The following is a 24,032-nucleotide window of genomic DNA, read 5'->3' on the forward strand; positions in this document are numbered from 1 at the left end:
GAAATAATTTCCTATTTAATGACAGAGCTACACATCTTAACTCAGTCTCATTAAAACAGACTCTAATTCAGTGTCATCCATCCATATTAAAGTGCAGTTACCCAAAATGTTTGTTGCATGAGCTCCAACAAAACCTGTCCAGGTAGAAGGCCACTTTGACAAACAGGAAGTGGACGATTCCAAGCAGATTTATAGAAGGGGGAACCGGACTGTACTAAGTGTGGTCGAGTATAGAGGGGTGTTTTGTGGGTTTTTAAGGCTGATAATGATTATTAGTGAGACATTTGGAGTCGATATTCATTTGCAGTAAATGAAAGTATTTAAAATCTTGGAGTTAAACTTAGAAGAACACAAACTCTAACAGAAAACTTTGTTGATATGTTTTTGTTTTGTTTACAGATGTTAAGTTAAAGGAGTTTTATTCGTTACGTATAACCAATCAAATCACTCCAGAAGACAGAGCGACCACAGGTAGATAAAGGTTCAGAGCCAAAGTAGCACCATTTTTAAATGTATTTATTACCGTAAATCAGTAAAAAATAAAATACTGATAATCAGTAAATCAGTCAGCCCACAATTACTACAATTCTACAATGTATGTCTCTTTCCTTTGACTTGTTATTTGTACAATATACGATGTATATGATGGCGTTTTTTCATACCAAAGGCTATACTATGATGTTTTCTAAGAGACATACGATGCTACTCTGTTCTGGCCCTGGGCCGCTGCACTCCTCCTCTGTTGTTTTCTGGATTGTACTCAACTGCATGCCTTCGTCCACCTGGCCTCCGTTGACTCGTCCCGCCTGCCGTCTCTGGAGCTGAAGCTGGATTGGAACAGACCAAAGTACAGTCCAATCACGATGCCAGCTGCCTCTCAAAAGGCTCCTTCATCTGGCAGGTGGCGGCACTTCTTCTGAGGGGAAGCTGAGCTGGCCCGGCAGAACTTTGGAGATGTGTTCCAGTGGTTGGTGGATGTGTGGGGAGATAGAGAGGGACCTTTGAATTGTTCAGAAAGGAAAACAGGGAACCCATTGGTAGTTTTAGTTTAGGGTGCTACTGCAGTGTGTTTTTGGGCTTGAAGAGGTGAACAGGAAGAGTTTTTTTTTCGTATTGATTATCTTTTACTTTGTTCCTGGTTGGAATGCCCATCAATGTCAACATGAAGTTCACTTTTAGTTCTGTTTATTTATTTTTATTTTACTAACACCCATTTGCTTTTAACCCCCTCACATGTTGTGTTGTTGTAAACTTACTCTTTCAAATAAATTCTCGTCTAACCCTCTGGAAACCAGCGTTTGGACTGTTTTTGTGTTGCTCCTCACCTACTGACAGCTGTGGACTAAAGGCTATACTGTGACGTTTTTAGAGCGACATGCTATACTATGATGTTTGTTGGGCGACACACTATATACTATAGGCTTTTTAATTGACATATTACTGACCTTTTTTTTGTTTTAGTTGTTTTTGTTGTTTTTTAGCAACATATAAGAATTTGAACAGTTTTAAAACTTACTATACTTTTACTTGTACAATGAAATTATCATTCTATGGCATTTTTTAGATGACATATTATACTCTGATGTTTTCTTGAATTACATACTATTTTGACAATATATTGCACTACGACATTTTTTGAACCACATATCATACATGACAATTTTAGGCAACATCCTATCATTTTGCGCTTTTTGAACCACTTAATAATCTATGGGGTTTTTTTTGCCGACATGCTATACTATGAACTACAGGCCATACTATGTTATTCTTGAGTAAAGCATACTATACTTTGACATTTTCTGAACTACATCCTATACTATGGCGTTATACACAGAGTGCTTTGGTTACATGTTGATTTATAATCTAGATTTTTTTCTGTTTTGTTTTTTGACGGGATTACTACAGACCTGACTGTGAACACCGTTGACACCCACCTGAGGGAGACGCTGTCTAAGATCTCAAGGCTGCTTGGTCGTGGTCTTTCTGGCACGTACTCTTCCAAGATGAGCCGGGAAGTTTAACACTGATGGAATGACACCAGGTCTAAGCCGACAAACTTCCACTTCCTCCTCAACCCATAGTCTCTGGGAAACCTACATGGAGTAAGAAAAGTAGACAGAGAAGTAAGTAAGTCTGTACACAACATATTAAAAAAGAAATCATGCTAATAAATTAAGTACGAATAACCTAATTCGCCAATATACTGGAGACCAGAGCTATTTAATTTGATAAGTATAACCTTGTTTAGTAACATTTCAATTATTTGAGAGTAGTCCTAAAGAATTGCCTGTAATCCCAATTATAAAATGGGTTTGGAGGAAGAACATAGATGGTAATCTGGATATACATGAGTTAGGCTTTATAAGTACTATTGGTAGTATTGGTGGTAGTAATAGCAATGTGACTACTACTACTAGTAGTAGTGGTGGTACACTACTGCTGCTGATACTGGCACTGCTACTACAAATTGTAATATTATTACAAATGCTGATACTACTTCTACGACTCTAACAGCTATTTTATACTACTACTGCTTGTACTTTTAGTATTACTACTACTGCTTGTACAACTATACTACAGCTACTATTAATCGTCTGGTATTTGGTTGTCAAGCTGCTAGCTCGCCTTAGCGTTTTGCTAGTGGCTAACTAGTTAGCTCTCATAGACTGGAAGCTCTCAACAAGATTTCATAATGAAAAAACAGCCAAAAACTATTCTTACCTATGAAAAGTCATTCCGGGTTTCCTTGTCTCAATCGTACGACGCAGTGTGTAACTGTATGCAGCACAGTGAGCCGGCATACTTGTTGTTTCCGTTTTCACACCGTCTACATTAACGGAATGCACTGAAACTTTTCCCCCACTAGCTTAGCCTCGCTGTAGCCGCAGCTCAAAGGGGCGTGTCCTATCTACTCATTCATATCTATGAGAACAACGGTGGCTTCATATAAGGACACCTGACGATGATTAGCTGCGTAAATACCATTATATACAGTCTATGGTAAATACGTATGTGAATCGCATCATTGGCTGCAGCAGCCAGTCACCGGTCACTCACTGATTCACATTGAAAAATAGCACAGAATGAATTGTTACGTGTTTATTTTATTTACAATTTAGGTTGGATTTTTTTTTTGTGCACAGCGCAGATTTTCTGTGCGCGGAGACCGTGTCAGCAGTGCGCAATTGCGCACGCGCGCAGCTTACAGGGAACAGTGCCTCTGACTTTTAAATATTGGAACAGATTTCCATATATATATGTGTGTGTGTGTGTGTGTGTGTGTGTGTGTGTGTGTGTGTGTGTGTGTGTGTATGTGTGTGTGTGTGTGTGTGTGTGTTTCCTACCTTCATTGTTGTGGAAATCGTTGTTAATAATTATTGTAAGGAATAATTAACATAAATGTGATCGGACAGTCTTTTTACATAATATTTTCATTATTATTATTATTATTATTATTATTATTATTATTATTATTATTATTATTATTATTATTATTATTATTATTGTTTAAAGATGATCGCGCTAGTTTGCTATTGAGGAAGTTTGTATAAAACAAGGTGCCCTTCGTACTAAGTACCATTGAAGTTGCTCTCAGGTTAAAAAAGGTTGGTGACCCCTGCTGTAGAGCAATGCTGAGGTTGTGAGTTCGAGCCTCACCTAGAGCAGTCTTTCTTGAATTCTAATGAATAAATCATCTACCAAGACTTTCCAATTGTAGCCTTTGTGGCCGAGTCTGAGGACTTAATAAACTTTATACTTAAAGTATAAAGTTTCTGCATCAGGGACTCTAGCGCCTGTTCAGCCAGCTGAGCTATCTGGGTGCCTGCAAAAACAGATTTCTATTAAGTAATCTCACCTTTGCTTCTTGTGAGTGATTCTGGTTGACTACAACTGCTGATTCTCTGAGGCAATTTGATTGTATTAAAGTACTCATACTCAACCACAAAGGCTACAACTGGAAAGTCTTGATAGATACTTCATTCATTCCCTTAGAAGAATTCAAGAAAGACTGCTTCAGGTGAGGCTTGAATTCACAACCTCAGCATTGCTCTACAGTGTACCATCATATAAGTACCGTGCGCTAACCGATTGCGCCACTGGAGCTGAGTAGAAACGCAATAAAATCAAATCATTGACTTGAATAAGTCAGTACAGTCACATGGAGCCATTTCAAAGGAGCTACAGAAAAACTAAAGTGCAATGCTGTCACTGCTACAATCAGGAAGAAAAGACAACCTATTGCATGCTGCTTAGAGACAATTGGTCAGGGTGATCAACAGTCAACCAAGAATCACCAAAAAGCCGCTCTGCAATTAATTAGAAGCTGCTGGAGCATAGATGTTAGTGTCCACAGTCAAGTGTTTTACATTGCTATGGGCTGAGAGGCTGCGATGCAAGAAGAATCATGAACAGGGGTGTCAAACATGCTGCCGACGGGCCAAAAGGGCCCAACAGAGGGTCCAATCCGGCCCGCGGGACGACTTTGTAAAGTGTAAAAATGACAGAGAAGACATTAACTGTAAATTGTAAATTTTTAAAACCATGAATTTAAAATAATTTCTAGATCATGACAAGTTGTTTTGATCTTAAAGTAAAATACTAGATTGCTCATTGTTCTTTTGTCATTTGGTCTCATTTTGTAATATTTTGTCCTGTTTTTGTCTTTTTTGTCTGACTTTTGTTGCTTGTCCCATGTTTTTGACGTTTTATTTCTCATTCTTGTCGTTTTGTGTTTCGGTTTTGTCTTGCTTGTGTCATTTGTCTATTTTTTTGACATTTTGTTTTATGCTTTTATTTTGTGCCTCGTTTTTCTTATTTTGTGTTTCATTTTTTTAAATATTTTGTCTTGTTTTTGTTGGGTTTTTTTGTCTGACTTTTGTCATTTTGATCAGAAAGTAAAATATTACATTCAGTTCCAGATGATTAAATGTTTTTTGCCTTTGTAGAACCTCTGTGATCTGTAAGTTGTAATGTGTAAATTATAAACTGAGGCATAATATTGTTGAAATTGAATTTAATCTTCTTCAGACATTTCAGGTTGTTTATAATGTTTTGTAAAAAAAAAAAGTTCCTTAAATGTGAACATTTTCAGAATACACTTTTACTAAAACAAAGGGAAAAATTGGGAGTAGTCGTTATTCGTCGGTTGTAAGGTTCTGATTGAACTGGTCCGGCCCACTTGAGATCAAACTGGGCTGAATGTGGCCCCTAAATTAAAATGAGTTTGACATCCCTGCTCTAGAAGCAGCACCTGATGGCTCAATGTAAGTTTGCTGCTGATCACATGGACAGAGAAAAGGTCTTCTGGAGGAAAGTTCTGTGGTCAGAGGACACAGAAATTGAGCTATTTTGCCAAAATAACCAGCAATATGTTTGGAGGAGAGAAGGTGAGGCCTTTAACTCCAAAAACACCAAACCATGCATGGCGGTGGCACGCTTATGCCTGGGGCTGTTTTGGTGACTGGTTCTTTACATAGTGTAAATGGATCAATATAGACGTTCTGACTTAATCCCCACCAAGAATCAGTGGACTGTGCATAAGAAAGAAATCTGTCAGAAAACCAACAAAGTTAGTTGAACTGCACCGATTCTCTAAAGAGCAGTGGTCAAAGATGCACCCAGAAGCTTGAGAATGGCCACCAGACATTTAACCAAATATTAGTATTGCTGGATATATATTTTTGACCCAGCAGATTTTGTCTTATTTTTAGAAGACCTATAAAAAAAAAAAACCTGAAATAACCAAAATGTATCACTTTTTTTGTGACAAAGACACGTGTTTCAATGATTCCGTTGTAGAAAATAAAGAGTCAAAAGAGATTTAAGACACTTAAGACTGCCATGATATACATGGTCTTTACAAGAAACTTTTGCTCACGTCTGTACTTTGCTGTGTATTTTAGTGCTGTATGGTCAGCAGAATACAATCAACTAAGTGAACCGCCCTCTCCCATGGAACAAGAACAGGACACCAAGTGTGAAAATGCGAGTATCAATTTGTGAATGTTGCAGAACCCTTCCTATCGTTAATGTATGTTTGTGTTTGTAGGCCTGCCTTGTGTCTTTAATGTGCCCTCACATTACCATTTCACTGAGCGGAGATACATCCAGGAAGGCTTTCACTCTAATGAGCACCTCCTTCCCCCACCCTCGTCCACATGACATCAGCGTTACTGCTGGAAGGCCCATCATACTGAAGGTCATTCACTCTCCACACACCGAGGACAGCTGGAATTAAGTTTTCTGTCTCGGTTCCCTCTGTTTGAGATATTCTTTGATTTCAAAACAACAAGGCTGCATTAATGGGTTAAGCTCACAGCTGAGCTCTGCAGCCTCAGCAGGGGTTAATGAAGCAACCGTTGATTATAGAGGAATACTAATATCAGTTCTATTTTGCGTTTTTTTTTTTCCCAAATAATACTGTCAATACTTCATATATACAATTGCTCCTCTCCTCTAAGATTTACACATTTTGTTTTTGAAGTGCAAATGTTAATTTCAGTCCACTTTATTACCGGCATAGCAGGTTGAAATTTTACACTTCCTTTTAAAACACAGCCACATAACATTTATTATCCAACATGTGCTGATCAGCTACAACGTTAAAACCAACAGCCTAATATTGTGTAAGTCTTGCAAACAACTCTGAATGGGCCTCTGTAAATGCTCGATCTGATTACTGGGAAGTTTAGAGGTTGGATCAAAGCCTCTTTGTCCTGGGCTGTGGATGTACGTATGTAAAACAGAAAATAACAATATAAACCTGTAGCTGTGAATAAACATAAATTTAACATTTTTTTAAACATAAAAAGACTGTCCAAAGACATTTGCAAATTTAATGTACTTTTACAAGCATTTCGTTTTCATGTGACAGAGGAAAATATCTATCTATCTATCTATCTATCTATCTATCTATCTATCTATCTATCTATCTATCTATCTATCTATCTATCTATCTATCTATCGACAGCCTGACTCATGGATCTCACAGTTTCTGGTGTCGTTGAGCAACTGCACAGTAAAGCTGCCTCACCTGTCTGTTTTGTGAATTTTATTCTTGCGGAAATATTATCAATCATTTAAAGTATGTTTACCTTAAATGTGAATTTAATGAAGAACTTTAGGCGTTGAAAATCCAGTTGTTACTAATGACACGCTTAGGCGATACACCACAAATGTAAATGAGAGTGTCATCTTCATAAATGTGCAGTTTATTGTACATTGTTTCCATAGTAAGCCAAAACTAATCGTGTTTAAAAGAAAAAAGGGAAAAATAATGAAGATTTGTTTAAAAAAAAAAAAAAAAAAAAAAAAAAACACCTTCTGAAGACAATAATTGGACTGGACAGTCATAATGACAAGAAAGTACGCCTTTGACATTTTTCCCTTTGTCATGTCACATTGATTGAGACGGTTTGCAGTATCAGCATCAGAGGGAAAAACTGCACAGAAGCTCAACATAGGATTGTCTGCTTCCATCAGCAGCATTGATAGAGTGAAACCATGCGCTATCGTGAGTTTATGTCCAGACTCAGAACATGTCAGGAAGGAACTCATGAAAACATGTGGAACAGAGACTCCTTCATATTCTGACTTGTGACCAGTGCGTCCGTCATTCCTATTAACTCATCATGTGTCAGTAGTTACCTTGACTTCATGTCATTAGGATTCATTGAATGAAATCGTCATGATACTAATCTTGTCAACGCTGCAGATGTACAAAGAATTTTCATGTCTCAGAAGCTGGTTTGGAAAAGGCTGACAGAGATATTGAACTACTATGACCTCATATAAACTTTAGCTTTTCAATAGGTAGCCTGCTTTGCTGTGCACCAGGTTTAGGTTGAGTCTTTATGCACCCCCAGCATCCAAGAAAATGACGACCCAGAGGATTACTTTGAATTTTGCTGGCGACACAACAATACTTTTGATCATATGGTGACAAATTAGAGCTCTGTGGAAACTATAATGGTGACAGATACTCAGACATGATGGTGAAAACTTAAAGACAATGAAATGATTATAAAATAATGACTGAAATGCGGCCCATTAAAACTACATGTTATCCAGCAGACATTTCGGAGTCATTTAAAAGCTGCTGTTCTGCACTGCTCATGTACTGATTTTATAATCCCAGCACTGTCTGACAAACGCACCAAAAATAAGTTAAAAACAAGGTGCTAGAAGTGATAGAAAGTCCTGGTTTCACACATTTAAACTACGCCTATGGTGGCTGTTGTGAGGTCGAGTGTTTTGCTTTTTGCTGTCAGTCACAGATACAGAGAGAGTGGACAGCAGCAGCTCTGTTGTATTTAAACGTACAGACAGTGAAACAACCTTTTACAACAGGGCTAAAACCAAGAAATATACAGGCATGTTGAAAGGAACTACCTTTGCAGTGTTTTCAGCTAAAAAGTTGAAATGCACATACTGGAAATGTGAGATTTTTATTAATCTGATCAGAAAGTTGCACATTATAGGACCTTTAAAGCTGAAATTTCAGTAAATTTTATATAAATATAAAATAAACAGCTCACATTGTCTATATGCAGGGTGTAAAAAGCATTGAATGCTGCTTTAGGTCTGACCTGAGTCCAAGTTTGCAGCTTCATTTCAAAGTGCGTTCTTCTAAGCTATTAAAGGTTAGCACTGTCACCTTACAGCTAGAAGATCCCCTATAACGGCTTGGGCCTGGGATCTTTCTGCGTGGAGTTTGCATGTTCTTCCTGTGCATGGGTGAGTTTTCTCCAGGTACTCCGGCTTCCTCCCACAGTCTAAAACGTGCTGAGGTTAACTGATAATTCTAAATTGTCCCTAGGTGTGAATGTGAGTGTGCTTCTTTGTCTCTGTGATAGACTGATGACCTGTCTAGTTTTTGGTCAGGCAGTGTATATCCACAAAAGGTTGAAAAAAAAAAAATGACCCCTAGAGTTATTTTCAGTCCATGTTGTTACTGTTTTTTTTCCCCAACGCTTGAGTCATAAACCCTCAAGAGTTCACTTTTTTCTCATTCTTATTTGTGTTGTTGCACTGTGTGTTTGGGTTTTGGTTTATCTGCCGGGACCTTAAGTCTAGGCCTGTGTGAACGTGGCTTTGAGCGCTCAGGCTGTAATTTACACGTTCTAAAATTCCAGACAAAATGGCACATGGCTCAACCTGCAATTAACATGTAAACCTGAACATCAGCTCCCCATCAGCAAGCGGAGCTCTTCTACCCCCAAACATTTCATCAGTACAATGAACCGGGACAAACTGTAACGTAAAGATCAACGAGTATACAATACGTGTGCCAGAAGCAGAGATTAGATCCGGGATTAAAAACTGGACTAAAACTTTACAAGTGTGTTTAGAGGAACTTGAAATAAGATACAGATCGCTGTAGGTTGACAAACTGGAGAAAACATGAAAAATGTGACCAGTGGATTTGCCTGTCAAAGCAGATGTTCCCTGATCTTGTTAAGCAGGAGAATGATGAGAAAGACGGCAGTAATTTGACAGTTCAGTTACAGTGTACATGATCTAGGTTTGATTGCATTATTGTCAGTTGTAAGTATATTCTACTAATTTGTAGGCACATTTAAATGTGTAAATAATATTACAGTAGTCACGGCCACATCTCTCTCTCCCCCCATAGAAGTGCAGGAGATCCACATGTCGAATTTTATTTTTAATCATAAATATTAGTGAACACGAAATGACAGGAGGTTTGTGGATACAAAAAAATACTACATGATTATGTTATTAGCTTTTAAATAATTCAGATTAGTGGAATTAGTGGGAAGGCTTTCTTTCAGGAAGGCTTTAGGAGGTCATGTGAGCAGGAGAAGAGCAAAGAAGTGGTCGAGGTGACCACAGACTAAAGCCTGGCAACCCTGTTAGATTACTATGTACGCACTCATAGAACCGTTACATCCACTAACTAGCATTTTTCTGGCCAAACTCTAATGCAGAGCCATTTCTGTACAGCTGTTGTTCCCATAAAGATGTGTTTTGATATCACAATCCCCTCCATTCCATCACAAAAGTACATCTGATCAACCATATTTCATATTATTATCAATGAAAAGTGTACTAGTCGTACAGGATAGTATAAAAATGCATCTGTGTTTATTTACATGCAAAAATGCAATCTGTCTGTGCATGTTTTATTAGTTTACGAGTGTGTGATTTAGGATTAGCTGTGGATGTCGTTAAAGCTCTTGTACAGACGTGGAAACCAGTGGTACAAACTGCTGAAAAATGCAAAACTGACCTGGAAGCTGCAACCAGAAGAAGGAAACTAAAGGCTGGTTGGCCATAGTTTGAGGTCTCTACTAGAAAGGTGTCACTTTTGACATGGCCTAAGAGTAATTAACCTTATAAACTTTATAAACATTGACTTTAGCTAGATTTATAATCAACTGAGAGTCACATTAAAAAACTATAATCCTGTGTAAGGCTTCTCGTGTATTTGTATTGTTTTGTCTGCAGAAGCAAATGATAACAGTGAGTGACCAAAAAAATGATTATGTGTCCTGCAGTGATTTGCTTCAAAGAAAAACAATCAAGACATAGCACAACCCCAATGTGAGTGATGGTCTCAGCATGACCACTCCTATAAAAGTTTGTCTGGCTCTGCCGCTGCAAGCAAAGTCCTATAAAGACCAACAAAGTCCACATAAGGAGGAGGTCATGGTGGATGAACGGGTCAAACGGAAGACCTTCACTCGGAAGACTGAGGTTTGTGTCTGGCATGGAACAAAGTCATGGCTGACTTCTTGCTATTTAAATTAAATCATCTTGGAGTTTAATGTTTTGAAGTACTCATCTGCGGAGGAAGCAAAGAAACAGAGGGATGATATTTGCATTTTAAAACAATGAGAAAGTGGATTTTGCATAATATGGCAAATTTAAAGCTGGTTAAAGTTGGATTCTTTGCTCTCGTTGTTCATACTGTGTTTATCTAAATGTTGTGATTCTCAGGCTCAAGCATTAAGTACTGGATTCATTACACATTATTTGATTAAATATAAAATAATTAAGATAAATCTGCCTTATCCAGGCTTAAAGTATACAGATATTAAAAAGATTTTTTTACTGTTCCCATATAGATGTTGTTACTTTTTAACTACATTTCAAGGCTACTAAGGTTGTAAAACCTACAATGAAATGTCTAATTATTCCACAGTCTTAGTTTATCTACAATGCACTGCATTTCACAACTTATCCTGCAATTAAACAGGGGGAACAAGTCCACTGTGCTTAAATTTTACCTGACACCTGTATGTAAATGTTATGTGACAGTGCAACAATGCTCTTTTCCCTGCTCTCTATAAAGTTGACTGTTTCCCAGTGGCTTCCGTTTTGGTGTTTTAGGGGATTTCTGCATTTTAAAAACGTGTAGAATTTCTTCCCATGCGCCTGTGATGTGTTTTAAAAGAACTCTAATTGCATTTTCCAATCTCCCAGGATAGATCTAATTTGTGCAGCAGATGAATGCAGACTTTGTCCACTCGTTCAGTGTCCTGCTCTGGTCTCACCTCTCGCCCTCTCTCCTCTTCCTCCATCAGCACCGTCTCTGATGCTGCAAGGCGTGCCGCCGCTGACGGAGGTGTCGGAGGTGGGGGTGTCCTAGAAGAGTTGGCTGCTCCTCGCACTTGATCACTCCAGATCCAGGCCACCTCGGGGCGGAGCTGCGCCGCTGCACTGCTCGTACTTTTCGGACGCTTTTGGATACTCGCTTCAGTCGTGCTGTCCGGTTTGGCGCGGAGGCTTATCGAGAGCAGCCAGAGACGAGTCTAGAAGAGAAGAAGAAGAAGAGCACCTCTGTGATTGTTCATCATGGGAGCAGAGAGCTCAGTGCAGCGGGACGGGAAGAGCCAGGAGGATGCATCAGCCTCAGCTTCTGCCTCAGCCTCCGCCGGGGAGCTCCAGGAGGGAGGCAGCGTCCTCGACAGCAAGGTACGGCCGACGCTGACGCCCTGTAGTCCGGTCACATTACAGCAGAGCCCCCCTGCGCACCCACACAGACCCGGGACCCGTCCTGGTTCTGCCGCACACCTGCTCACTTTTTACTCTTTTTATTTTCAATAATATCAGTCCACCTGTGTGTTTGTAAACATACCTGTCGTCACCCCTTCCCCCTCCTCCCCCCTGCAACCTTCCCTGTGCGCATCAGTAACGCGCTGCGGCGCACAGTCTCCATGTGCGCCTGACGCTGTTTCTGCTGAGTAATGGGTCGAGTTGTCTGCAGTCCCGCAGTAATAAAACGCCAGCAGCTCAGCTCAGCTTCAGATTTACACACACACAGCAGCAGCTTGGCTCCAGGTGTTTCTCAGCAACACTCCGGATAACAGACAGCCACCTATTTTATTTCCTTTTAGCACTTTTGGACCAAGAACTGCTCTGAAGGCAGCAGTGGCGGATTAGAATCAGACTGTGACAAAGAACAGGATCATTCCTTTCACCAAATAAGCAAAAGTTTACTTATTATTTTTTTATACTTCAGAACAGAAAATAATTGTATTATTTATAAAACATATCTAAAGTAAAGGAAATTCTACATTTTGACCACATCAAAACACATTTTATTGTAATATTGAATATATTATCACATTTTAAAAAGTTAACTCAGTGATTGATACATTTTTTTTCTTTTCTTGTCATTTTAGTAGTCCATATCAACTTCATTTTGTAATTTCTGATTGAAATATCTGCATATGTTGCGTCTGTTGTGAAACCAACAAACTACTGAAGTTAACTGAAACATAACTGAAATGTAATGTGGTACTGGAAAATTCTGTTAAAAGTGACCATTTCAGATGACAGGCATTATCACAGTTCTGCCTGGATGGATAATTATAGTTTATTTGTGCCACAAGGACCAAACAAACACCAGTTTTTATGAGAAATTGATCTGCTGATTATTTTCTTGATTGCTTGATTGATTATTTTGTCTTTAAAGGTCAGAAAATAGTTTTTTAAAAAAAAGAAAAAAGGAGGAAAGTCACAAACCCTCACATTTAAGAGTCTAAAAACAGAAAATGTTTCGCTATTTTATTTGGAATATGACTTAAATGGAAAATCGGTAATGAAAGTAGTTGATGATTAATGTTCTGTCAATCATCTGGGGTATTGATTGTCGAATCATTTCAGTTCTACTTTCAAATCAAATCAAGCATCTTCATCTCCAGAGTGGCATTAATCCTCTGAACCCAAAACGCGCTTGCAATTTTGAAATGTTATTTTTAAGATATTGCCAAAATAACATCTTTTATCAGAGGCAGAATTGTACAAACAGTAAGATTTACCAGATTTTCAGTGATCTTTGAACTTCTCATCTGTGATGTGCAGCTCCATCAGGAGAAGTTGCCAAATCTGACCTTAAAGTTATTTAATCAAAATCAATTTATTCTGCGTGTCTCATGTTTAAAAAATGGTCAAAAACAAGTAGTTTGCACTAAGCAGATTCTGTAAAAAACTAAAAATTCTGTTCTTCTCTGTACAACCATGAGGCCATTATTGAATCAGCTGCAAATAACAATCACATGATTATAAATACAGGGACTTTTTATCTGAACTGGACAGAACTAGAAGCTGTGTTTACACAGAGAGAGGACAAGTATAAAAAAATGTAAAAATGTAAGTAGTAAAATATCTATAATGTGTTGATCTTTTTTCCATTATTGGTAGCACCCGTGAGCACTTGAAAAATGCTGCTATGTTGAGTCCAAGTTTTTTCCCCCCATTACTGTAGAATAAGTAATAACAATTTTCAATCAGTCAAAAATTTGGACACACCTTCTCATTCAATGCTTATTATTTATTTGTGTTATTTTCTACATTGTAGATTAATACCGATGATTAACACTTTTTTTTGTTTACAACATAATTCCATATGTATTATTTTATAATTTTGATGTCTTCAGTATTAATCTACAATGTAAAAAATAATTAGATAAAAAACACTGAATGAGAAGATGTGTCCAAACTTTTGACTGGTAGTGTAACCGAGCCATATTTGAGTCCTTGTGCTGTTTCCATGGAGGTGCAGGACTTAAAAATGAGCCCAAAGTGAGGAGAAATGTAGCTAAAAACAGCCAGAAACTGCGTGAAATTTAGATGGTTGAGAAATAAGATTCAAATGCTTTTACATTCATATTCACAACTGAAATCTTCTTCTGATTCCCACTTGGAGTGTGAGACACTGCCAGTATTCAGTCTTATTTTACTTCTTTGCATTTAGATATAAAAGCACATAAGGAACTCTAACATGTTAAAGTAAACATACATTCATCTCCTCGGCTGCACGGCCTGCTGTGGTCCAGCTGCCATCCTCTGAGGTGTCCAGCCGACTCTGCACTCTTACCTCTGTGTAAATTGCTCACTGTGGTGTGACTGAATATTTGAAAAGCGCCCACTAATGACAATGTATGCTTTGCCACCTGCTCTATTCATGCCTCATACTGGATTTATTGACTTTTTTATAGGCGGTAGGTCAACAGGTCACATTTCGTGGCTCGTCTCTTTTCCTCAAAGGTCACCGGGAAGGTCAAATGATGTGAAGTGGAAGGAGGAGGACAAAGAACTTAACATTTATCAGGATTTTAATCACGGTTATGTTTGCTCGCTCTTGTTTAATTCTCAAGAATGTGTGTTGTTTGCTCGTGTTGTTACATGCCGGCGTGTTTGTGCAGTTGTTTTCCAGTGAGCTGACATCACCCCGTGTGGCAGCTGGATGTTTTGTTAGGCCTCTTATCGCAGGTAGCGTCCTGATAGCAGTGTTTTCACTCGTATTTTCAGCTGACATCGGAATGCACGATTTGAACTATTTCAGTGGTATTGTGCTTTGTGGTTTCAGCTGTGACAGGTGATACAGTTTGGGAGTTCAGACTCGATGTTCCTACATGTAGCAGGGTGTTTGTTGTGACGGCTAATGAAAATGCAGTGTTTGTTTATTCCAAATCAATGAAAGCTGGCAACCACAGCGCTTGGATTCCAGAGAAATATCAGATAGGATTACCTCATTTGTAGAAATATGAGAAACACATGAAGCCTCTGTGTCACTTCATAAATTTATAGCTTGGATCTTCCTACCTAAATTGAGTAAAATCAGGGGTTATAACATGATGTAATTTGGACATGATGAAGTTAAAGCGATTTACAGCTTAATATTATCAGTGAACTTTATTACTGCTCCTCTGTGAGGTTCAATGCATCCAGACTCAATGATTCATACACACATGGTGACTGAAGACATGAAATGGTATTAAATGTTTGACAGTACATTCTGGAGAAATTAGAAGGATATTTGATTTACACGCTGTGACCACACTGCAAACATTTTCTGCACATTTTCATCTTAAGTAACCGCTGTGTAGCTCCCTACAGTAACAACATGAGTCACAAGATCTTGATTAAAGGGCAGGGTTTATTCTGCTTCCAGGCCAACCCGTGAGAACTGGGTTAAAGACAAAAAATAAATAAAAATAAATACACAACATTAAATCACATGTTTGTCTGTCTTAATAATGAAAGCTTCCGTTGCTAATCTAATAGCATGTAGAGCTTATGCAGCATATAGCGCACCTTTCATATCTCAAACACCGATTAAAGGTTTACAGACTACTTGTAAGGCATCAATAACACATCAAACCCACGGTAGATGTCTTAACTTATACATTTAACGTAACACATAGCACGTCCATATATCATTATCGTAGCATGCTAATTGTTCTAACAACACGAGCGCTATTTGCATGTCATTTACACGTCTTTAATTTGAATAACAATGTGAACATAAATGTAACATACCTCGTAGGCTGCTTGTAACTAAAGAGGGGCTCGTATTAGACTGCTCTTCTCTTCGTCTTTCTTTTTAGTTGTGTACAGTAAACGTTATACGCTGAAGTCTGCCGTTTTTATTCATTCATTTCGCGCTCCGTCTCCACTTCCGGTTTCGCCGTCCTTCCGTAAAAATGACGTGCGGAACACTATCAACAATAATTAGTTCCGCATCAATAAATAATAATATAAACAAAATTAGAACGGAACAGGGATATAACTAACTGAGAGACAGTTACACGCTGCTTAGAGAGAATCTCAAGACACATTCGGTAAATAATCCTAAAAGCAAGGCTGCTAGCAATTATTTCCATTATTCACTAATCCACTGACTATGTTAAATGACATGATTAGTCATGTGCTTTATACAATGTTGTAAAATTGTAAAATTGTAGTCATCGGATCTTTCTAAAGTCTTCCAATAACTTGATGTAAACAAATTGATTGTTTTTTTTCCGACAAACTTAACAATACTCAATTTCCAGTCACCAAACTCAAAGAAAACCAAAAGAAGATCAGATAAGAGAGAAGTTTCTTAAGCCTGAAGGAAATTCTTGGGCCAAATATTGCTCAGAATCCAAAATGACAGAAGAATGTCATATAATGAAGCAAGAAGATATAAGTCAGATAAACTACTGAAAATAAAAGTGAGTAAATGCGCTAAAATAAGACTAGAAAAGAAAGTAATACTGGCGATAATGCTGAGAAATTAAATTAAGATTGCTCATGTTAATGAAATATTCCATATTTAATATTTCAATTGTATGGGTAATATTCAAACAAGAGATTTTTGGGCATTTTGCATGAATTTGTCATTTTATTCTTTATTGGCAAAACCTGATGGGCTGAGAACCATGGCGTTAGCTGTAGTAAAGAGCATTTTATTGGTTGAATCATATCAGAGATAAAAAGAATGTAGCAAGAAAACTACAGAATGAACTGCCCCATGTTTTCTCTGATGATAAAACCAATGATTCCCAAACATTTTATTCAGAACAAACTGTGAACACTGCAGGTTTCAGAGCTGATCCATAAAGTTTGCATGAAGTGTTTCCGTACATTTGTATCCGATGATGTATTCCAGGTTAGAGAGCAGGAAATGTGTTTGTTTGGACGGTGACAGATCGTACTCGGTTGAAGAGGCTGAAGCTTTCTCACTTGATACACAGTCGATAAATATCCTCCTCACTCCTCAGAGGAATTTTAGAAATGTGTCTCTCTCTATCACTGCGACCCGCCTTCCTCATACCTCCGTGTCTCCTCGGCCTCATAAGTGTTATCAAAATAATCACATTAAGGTCAAATACATGTAGGTGTTTTCAGCTTTTAACCCCAAAAAGGCTCTTTATAGGGTTTAATCTGTGGCCTTCATAGCACATGTAAATTCAGAACCATATTTGTTGTTTCTCTGTCTTTATATTTTCTTTCCCCACTTTCAACCTGTTGAGGCAGATGGTCATCCAACATGTCTGTTCTATTGGTCGTTTATTTCCTTTTAAAGCTGAGTTTTTCCTCCCTACTGTCACTAAGTGTTGCTCAAACTGGGAACTGTTGGTTTCTCTCTATAATAATAATAATATTAAGTCGTTTCTTTGAAGTGCCCTGAGGTGACATATGTCAGAATTTAGCACAATCTAAATCAAATTTCTTTTCACTGGAAACATAAATAAGTCATACGTGTTATTTGGCCCTAATCAACCAGTGAAATTTGGATCAAGTTCTTACATAAGCTCCAATAATTATTGCAGTCATTGCATTACATGGTTACATTGGAATTTGATTGCACATAAACATGTTATGCAAGCTGCTGCTGCATCTTTCACTGTGTGTGTTTGTGTCTGTCTTTACTATACCTGCATTTAATGAAACGGACATGTAGTGTCACCAGTTAATATCTCTCGGGAGCCTCTTTCAGACATGATGCTGGGCTCATCATTCTCTGTTTCTCTTTTAGAAAATGTTCTAAATCCATTAAAAACTGATGCAGACTGCTGAGCAAAGCTTGTGTAATATTTGGTTATACATGATGGTCGGTGTATAGTTTTAGTTTTAATGTACAAAATGCAAGATCTCTTACACCTGCTTATCAAAGATCACTTGTCCAATTCTCGCAAAAGCCTGGACATTTTAGTTTTGGAACTGGACAAAGTTGCATACAAGTATCAGATCTATACAGGGAAGGGTTATGGTTCATATCAGTGATATGTATGTAATGTATGCAGACCAGCATACTTACTTATTGTCAGCAACGTGGTACATGAGCCATTTAATTTTTAAATAAAAGGTGGTTTTTGGCTCTGAATTAAAACACAAAAGAAAAAAAAAAACACAAACCATGACACCAGTACACATTCACTTATAAAGTTCAACATTCATCCGCTCCAAAAAGCAGCATGATGTCATGATTGCAATGTGGGTAATAAATAAATAATCATAAATAAATAACCCTGTCGTTATTGGTTCTTGAGGACACTCTTGTACAAGAACAGGCCTCTTGGATAAGAGGTGACACATCTTCAAGAACTTAGAGAAGAAGTCCAGCTGCTTTTTTACACTTAGGAGACGTAAAAATAGCTAAGCAGATTGGACATTTTAAAGTTGAACTAAGGTGAATTCTGACCCGAGAAAACCGTAAAATACACTGAAACAGAAAACGTGGTTAGAACATGGGCTTCCATTAATAGCATGTTCTAAGAGAGAACATCAGTGTTATCTTGATTGCACCCAGTTCGATTGAAACTTCCTGTAAATGCGCATTACTGTTGCAAAACTAAATCCTTGGTGCTTTTAATCGCATCTACAGACTCGCAGACGAACAATAGCAAACGCTGCACAAATAGCAAACTGTGGACATGAGACCTGAATCACATGTCGGCTCCTCCACCCGTCACAATAGCAGCTGCAGGTGACTCCAATGATCTAACATCGTGTTATGTAATGTAATGTGTCCTGATTAAGGCTTGTACGTTCCTGTATAATGAGCTGCGGCTGATCAGATGCTGCTGCTCTGATTATCCTGTTTAGCAGAGAGAGAGAGAGAGAAGGAGGAGGAGGGGGTGAGGCAGGAGAGGGGTCAGACAGAAGATCCATTGAGAATGATCGGGGGGGAACGAGCTCGGAGACCCTGTTAGCTACCGGCGGTGGAGGAGGGCCGCAGCGGCGTTTTGGGTGGGCGAGAGAAGAGGGGACGGGTGAGGAGCCCCGGGGGAGAGACGGGGGGGTTATAGGGAGAACCGGCAGCGTGACACAAAGGCAGATGAATCAGCCGATTGTTCCCTCGATCCTCCCTCCTGCCTGATTTTAAAAGGACACTGATGACAGAGGTTGAGGGAAAATGGGCTCAGGTTAAAAAAAAAAACTGTGCGGTAAAGCGTCTGTTAGCGTGGCTGTTGAAAGTGGAGGTATGGAGGTATCACTAACTGATCACACAAAATATATAAAAGCTGACTCATTTTCCGCTCTGCAGTTACAGCTTCCTGCAGGTTTTCCACCTTGATCAACCCAGTCGTGACTTTAACTCAGAACTTTTCATGCATTTTGCATATCAGGCAAACAGACACTATTACAGTAGTACATTTCACACATATAAAATACAACATGTTAAACAGAAATCTGGCCTGTAAGTCTTACTTTGATCAAAACTACTTTTATTTTCTTAGCATGCGTACAATATTTTAAAAAACTGCGATATTTTCCATTTATTTGCATCCTTTTCTTCTATTTTATGATGTTTTTACTTCTGCAAACTACAGGGTTAGTTCACCCAAACGCCTTTCAGTGGCTGCACAGAGATCTTAACTGATGAGTCAAAGTAATTCAATTAGTCGAGTTAGAGTGGAAAGTCCAGTGAAAAATGTTATTCCGTGAGTAACGTTTACATTCAGGGTATACACACTCTACCTTCTAAAACGAATCAAGTGTGCTTTACGGGGGAAAACAGGATAAAGAGAGAGGAATGCAGTTGAAGCATGAGGATGATGTTCATTGGCTAAACTCTGTTTAAACTCCCTGACTATTTTCACTGCACATGCTGGTACATACATAGCGATACTTTGTTGCGTTCTGAATTGTTGAATTTCTTTTAAAACCTTCATCTGACGTCACAAAATTGGGAAAAATACTGCTGCTTAATGTAGCTGTGTGAAATAGTAGAATAATGTAATAGTACACATTTTAGTGCTGGACCCTGCACAAGTATAAAGACAAATTCCTATGTAAAAGTTTATATTTTTGATGCTTTTGGCAGTATTTTGCATTTATTGTTTCTCTAGTGTTTTTAGTTTTTCTACTGAGTTGACTGGTTCTTCTTGTCCAATACATTTCATTGCATAGCTGACTGTATGTTAACCTGCATATGACAAATGAATCTGAATCTACATGTAGTACTGGACATAGAAGACAGATAAGGCGTTTTCCACTAGCACCTGCTCGGCTCAACTCTACTCGACTCGACTCGGTTTTAGGTCGTTTTCCATTACAATTGAGTACCACCTCATCATGGGTGGAGTCCCAAAACACTCACCGTCCTCGAACATGGTTTCCAAAAATGCAATAATGCTCCTCCCCATTGCTCGCCGGTCGGTGCCCGTAAATCCATTTGGCTGAACCATTTCCAACACCTCTGGTTTGACCCACTCTGGCCTTTGTGGTCCTTGATGGACTGATAGTCACTTTGGAGCTTTTTCAGCTTCTCCCGACACTGCTTCATTGTCCTACTGTATCCGTGGGCGGCCATCCGCTCGGAGACCTCCTGATATACTTTCTCGTTGCGAGTTGAACCGTCCAGCTCCCTCTGTATTCTTTGGTCTGCCACCCAAGGCAGAAAAGTCTTGACCTCTTCATTCACCCACGGTACAGGTCTGGTTGACATATTCAAATTTTGAAGAGCAGAGAGTTCCATGAAGAGTAATGCTCACCGTCGCCGTTAAGTTTTTTTTTTTTTTTTTTAAATGCCGGGTTTGGTTTTCATGAAGGAGTCGCTCTCGTGTGTCATCACTCTCTGTCCAATCAGTGGCCTGCACTCTATAGACCTCACATTATCGGCTCGACTCAGCTCGCTTGGAACCCCAACCTGGTACCAGGTACTACGTCCTAATGGAAAACCTCACAAACCGAGTAGAGTCGAGCCGAGTTTGAGTCGAGTAGGTGCTAATGGAAAAGCGCCAATAGTTGGAGAGCGGAGTAAAGGAAGCCATCCATGTGAAACTGGAACTGCCATCTCTAAACAGAGGACATGTCCAGGATCAGGTGCTTATACTGCAGTCTTGAGATCCCCTCCCCCCAAAAATAAGTTTCACCACCTTTAACACCTTGAGTTATCCCTCACCTGGCAGTTTCCCAACCACTCCCAAGTCTTTGGTCCTGAATGGACCATTTGCTACAAGAGCTGGGGGTGAATATACATATCTGGGACTCTTCATCAGTCAGAACTGAAGAAGCCTCTTGGATGAAGATGAAACAAGAACCAAAAAGAGAAGTCCAGCTGCTTTTTTACTGAAGCTCCTACGATTCTCCCATGAGAATCTTCCCAGACATTTTAATATAATAACCGACCTTCAGAGATGATTTGTTTCCTGCCTAAAAGAAAATCTAATTTTCATTTAACTTTTTTTTCTTGTTCTTGTTGAGGAGAAACAGGAAGTGGCTTTCTGCTAATTAGTCTGTCCCTCATTCAGCCTCCCATTTTCCATGTCTTAGATTCACTGCCAGCTCTAATACGGTAAAAACAGAGTCATGTTTGTTCCTCTCCCTTCTCCACCCCTCACTCTCAGTTTAATAATTAGATCTAATAATGGATCAACAGGACAACACCAAATACCAAATTATTACATAATGGTGCTTCTTTCTTTCTACTCAGCTTGTTTTTGTTGTCTGTACAGTGCTCCTAAGTCATGTTTCATAGCTTAATTATCAGTTAAGTTGTTTGTACTGCAACAGAGCTGATAGAAATTAGTAGTAAGTATTTTTGTCCGTCCATTAAATGCTTTGTTGTTGAGTTAACTCAGGAAATGCAGTGAAACTAATTATTTTCAAGTGTTATTAGCTTCAACTTTGATCTCTTTGAATACTGACAACTGAGGATGTTTTTCCCCCAAACTCTGCAGTGTACGCCACATATACTGTATGTGGTTGGACAAGAAATACAAAACCTTTTTATTTTCTCAATATATTTAAAAATTTTTCTTCATTTAGTAGTATTTACCTCTGGAAGCTTTTAAAGTCTCTCTCTGAAAATGTCAGTTAAACCCCTAAAAACTCATCTCTGTGTCAAAGGTGCAGATGTAGAAGGTGTTTCCATGAAAATACTCTTTTCCTACCTTAATGTGACTTATATGTGACTCAAAAACTGTTGATTACTTTACTTACTGCCCACTTATGGTAGCTCAAGCACACCAGATCACCTAAGACAGCGGTAGATAACTGTAAAACTGCTGCTACAACTACACAATGGTAAGTTGTAATATTAGTGTAATGCAGCTGTTAACAAGTCCCAGATGTGTTACCGATAAAATCATGAAAGCATGAACTTGTGTTTTTAGTCTTACACTAGTTTCAAGGAGAAAATGCCCAGCCACGTTATTGGCTACTTATTTCACTCATGGTATGTCTTCTAGCGTACAAAAAACACCACATGGACATGTCAACAATGTAAAACGCTCCAGTTTTACAAGATGTAGTGTTTGTAACTTTTTTATTTTGAGGATAGCGGGAAAAAAATAATTTAAAAAAACATATTGGTTAACCTGACCACGACAAAACCTAGATCTGTAACTATGGGTTGCAGGTAGATACTTTCACGATACAAGAAAACAAACACATCGGGAGTTTGAATAAGTTAGTTACACTTCATTAAGCAAATTTTAAACCCTCATACTAGACAGCAATGCTTGATTTAACAAATATCAGAAAATGTCAGCTGCTCATACTAAAGTTCCTACATCTTGTCGTAATAAGGAAGACGCCATCAGACTGCATTCTAGAGCCACAAAGTCCATGCAGGGAGGAGGTTGGGGTGGATGGATGGGTCAACAAAACATTGGAATTTTAACCGTCGATCTTGTTTCTCTTAACTGCCTCTTTATCACTGTAACCATGGTGATAAAGGCCCTCTAAGCAGGATTTTCATTTTAATCCAAACTCTGATCTGTGTCTAAATCTGACATGGTTGCTGATTTGTCTTGAACTGAGTGAAACCTTTATCCTAGCACTGTCACACCTTAATGACGAGATACTTGTTTTTCAGCTGTGATTTTTAACTATATGTGTGCTGCTGGTACACTATAGGCTGTTTCAGAAGGTGGGGATAAGCGATGGTTGCATAGGGTTGAAAGGGTTGACAGATTTTTATAGATATACTCCCTTTAGGGATCACAAGCTAAAAGTGTGTGAGGAGTGCTGTAAAAAGCATTTTCTTAAAGCACTGACAATGCCATAATATAATAAATTCAGTAAAAATAACAGTCGACACTGTTAGCATAATGTTAAAAAAGACATAAAACAAAAAAGATCAATGGTCTTTATTCACTGAGAAGCAGAGAGGCTGATTGTTTCAGGCAGGTTATTACAGGTGCTTAAGTTGGATTGCATGACCACAAATTGGAAAATGGGTTTATTCAATTTATAAGTTATAATCTTTTTTATTCATTTCTGACTTGCAAAAACACATTATTCAACACCACACAACAGTGTTTATTCTTTTCAGATGTTGGAGGTGTTTGGAGGGTTTTCCACACTGAGAATCATTGTCTTGTGGCGATGATACATTATTGAATATCTGAGATCGGTCCAGAGGGCTCCTTTTGTTCACCATCCCACTGGACTCTTACAGCCTCTCTGGCCAAATCAATCATTATGACTGGGCAACACGTCCACAGTGGCGTCCTTATTTTGTGCAGATTTTCACTATTGCTCACTGTTGTGTCCTCATTTGACAGCAAAGGTAACGAAGAAGACCGGTCGTGCTCCGAATTACAAAGATTAGTTCTGCATCTTGAGTAAATGAGAATACATGACTGTGCAAAATTAGATTGAGATCACACACAAGTTCTGATCAAAGTATAATTACATTGTTCATGTCTCACAGAAAGAGCTCTGAATAGACACAGACGACTCTGTGTTTTCTGTGCATCAAACAGTGGATTGGGAGTGTCAGATGAAGCTTTTATTCCCTTGTCAGTGTCTCTAACTTGGAAGCCATCAGGTTTGAATCT

General features: G+C 38.6%; 1 protein-coding gene and 1 long non-coding RNA gene across 3 annotated transcripts in view; one reads left to right on the forward strand and one right to left on the reverse strand.

Moving 5' to 3' along the window:
- Positions 1 to 500: 500 nt before the first annotated feature.
- Positions 501 to 15,935, reverse strand: LOC129350242 (uncharacterized). 2 transcript variants are annotated; one of them, XR_008603596.1, is made up of 4 exons: positions 15,793 to 15,935; positions 11,520 to 11,777; positions 1,935 to 2,093; positions 501 to 999 (listed from the first exon to the last, which is right to left on the reverse strand). It is a non-coding gene; the product is annotated as an uncharacterized LOC129350242 (long non-coding RNA). The 2 variants fall into 2 exon arrangements; XR_008603597.1 differs by lacking the exons at positions 11,520 to 11,777; positions 15,793 to 15,935 and adding an exon at positions 2,722 to 3,619.
- Positions 11,670 to 24,032, forward strand: part of akap12b (A kinase (PRKA) anchor protein 12b) — a 59,127-nt gene continuing 46,764 nt past the window's right edge. The window contains exon 1 of the mRNA XM_055016162.1: positions 11,670 to 11,940. Coding sequence (XP_054872137.1) covers positions 11,821 to 11,940 — 120 coding nt within the window. The 5' untranslated portion in view covers positions 11,670 to 11,820. The remainder of the gene's footprint in view (positions 11,941 to 24,032) is intronic.

This window comes from Amphiprion ocellaris, chromosome 12 (genome assembly GCF_022539595.1).
Source record: "Amphiprion ocellaris isolate individual 3 ecotype Okinawa chromosome 12, ASM2253959v1, whole genome shotgun sequence".
Classification (NCBI taxonomy): domain Eukaryota; kingdom Metazoa; phylum Chordata; class Actinopteri; family Pomacentridae; genus Amphiprion; species Amphiprion ocellaris.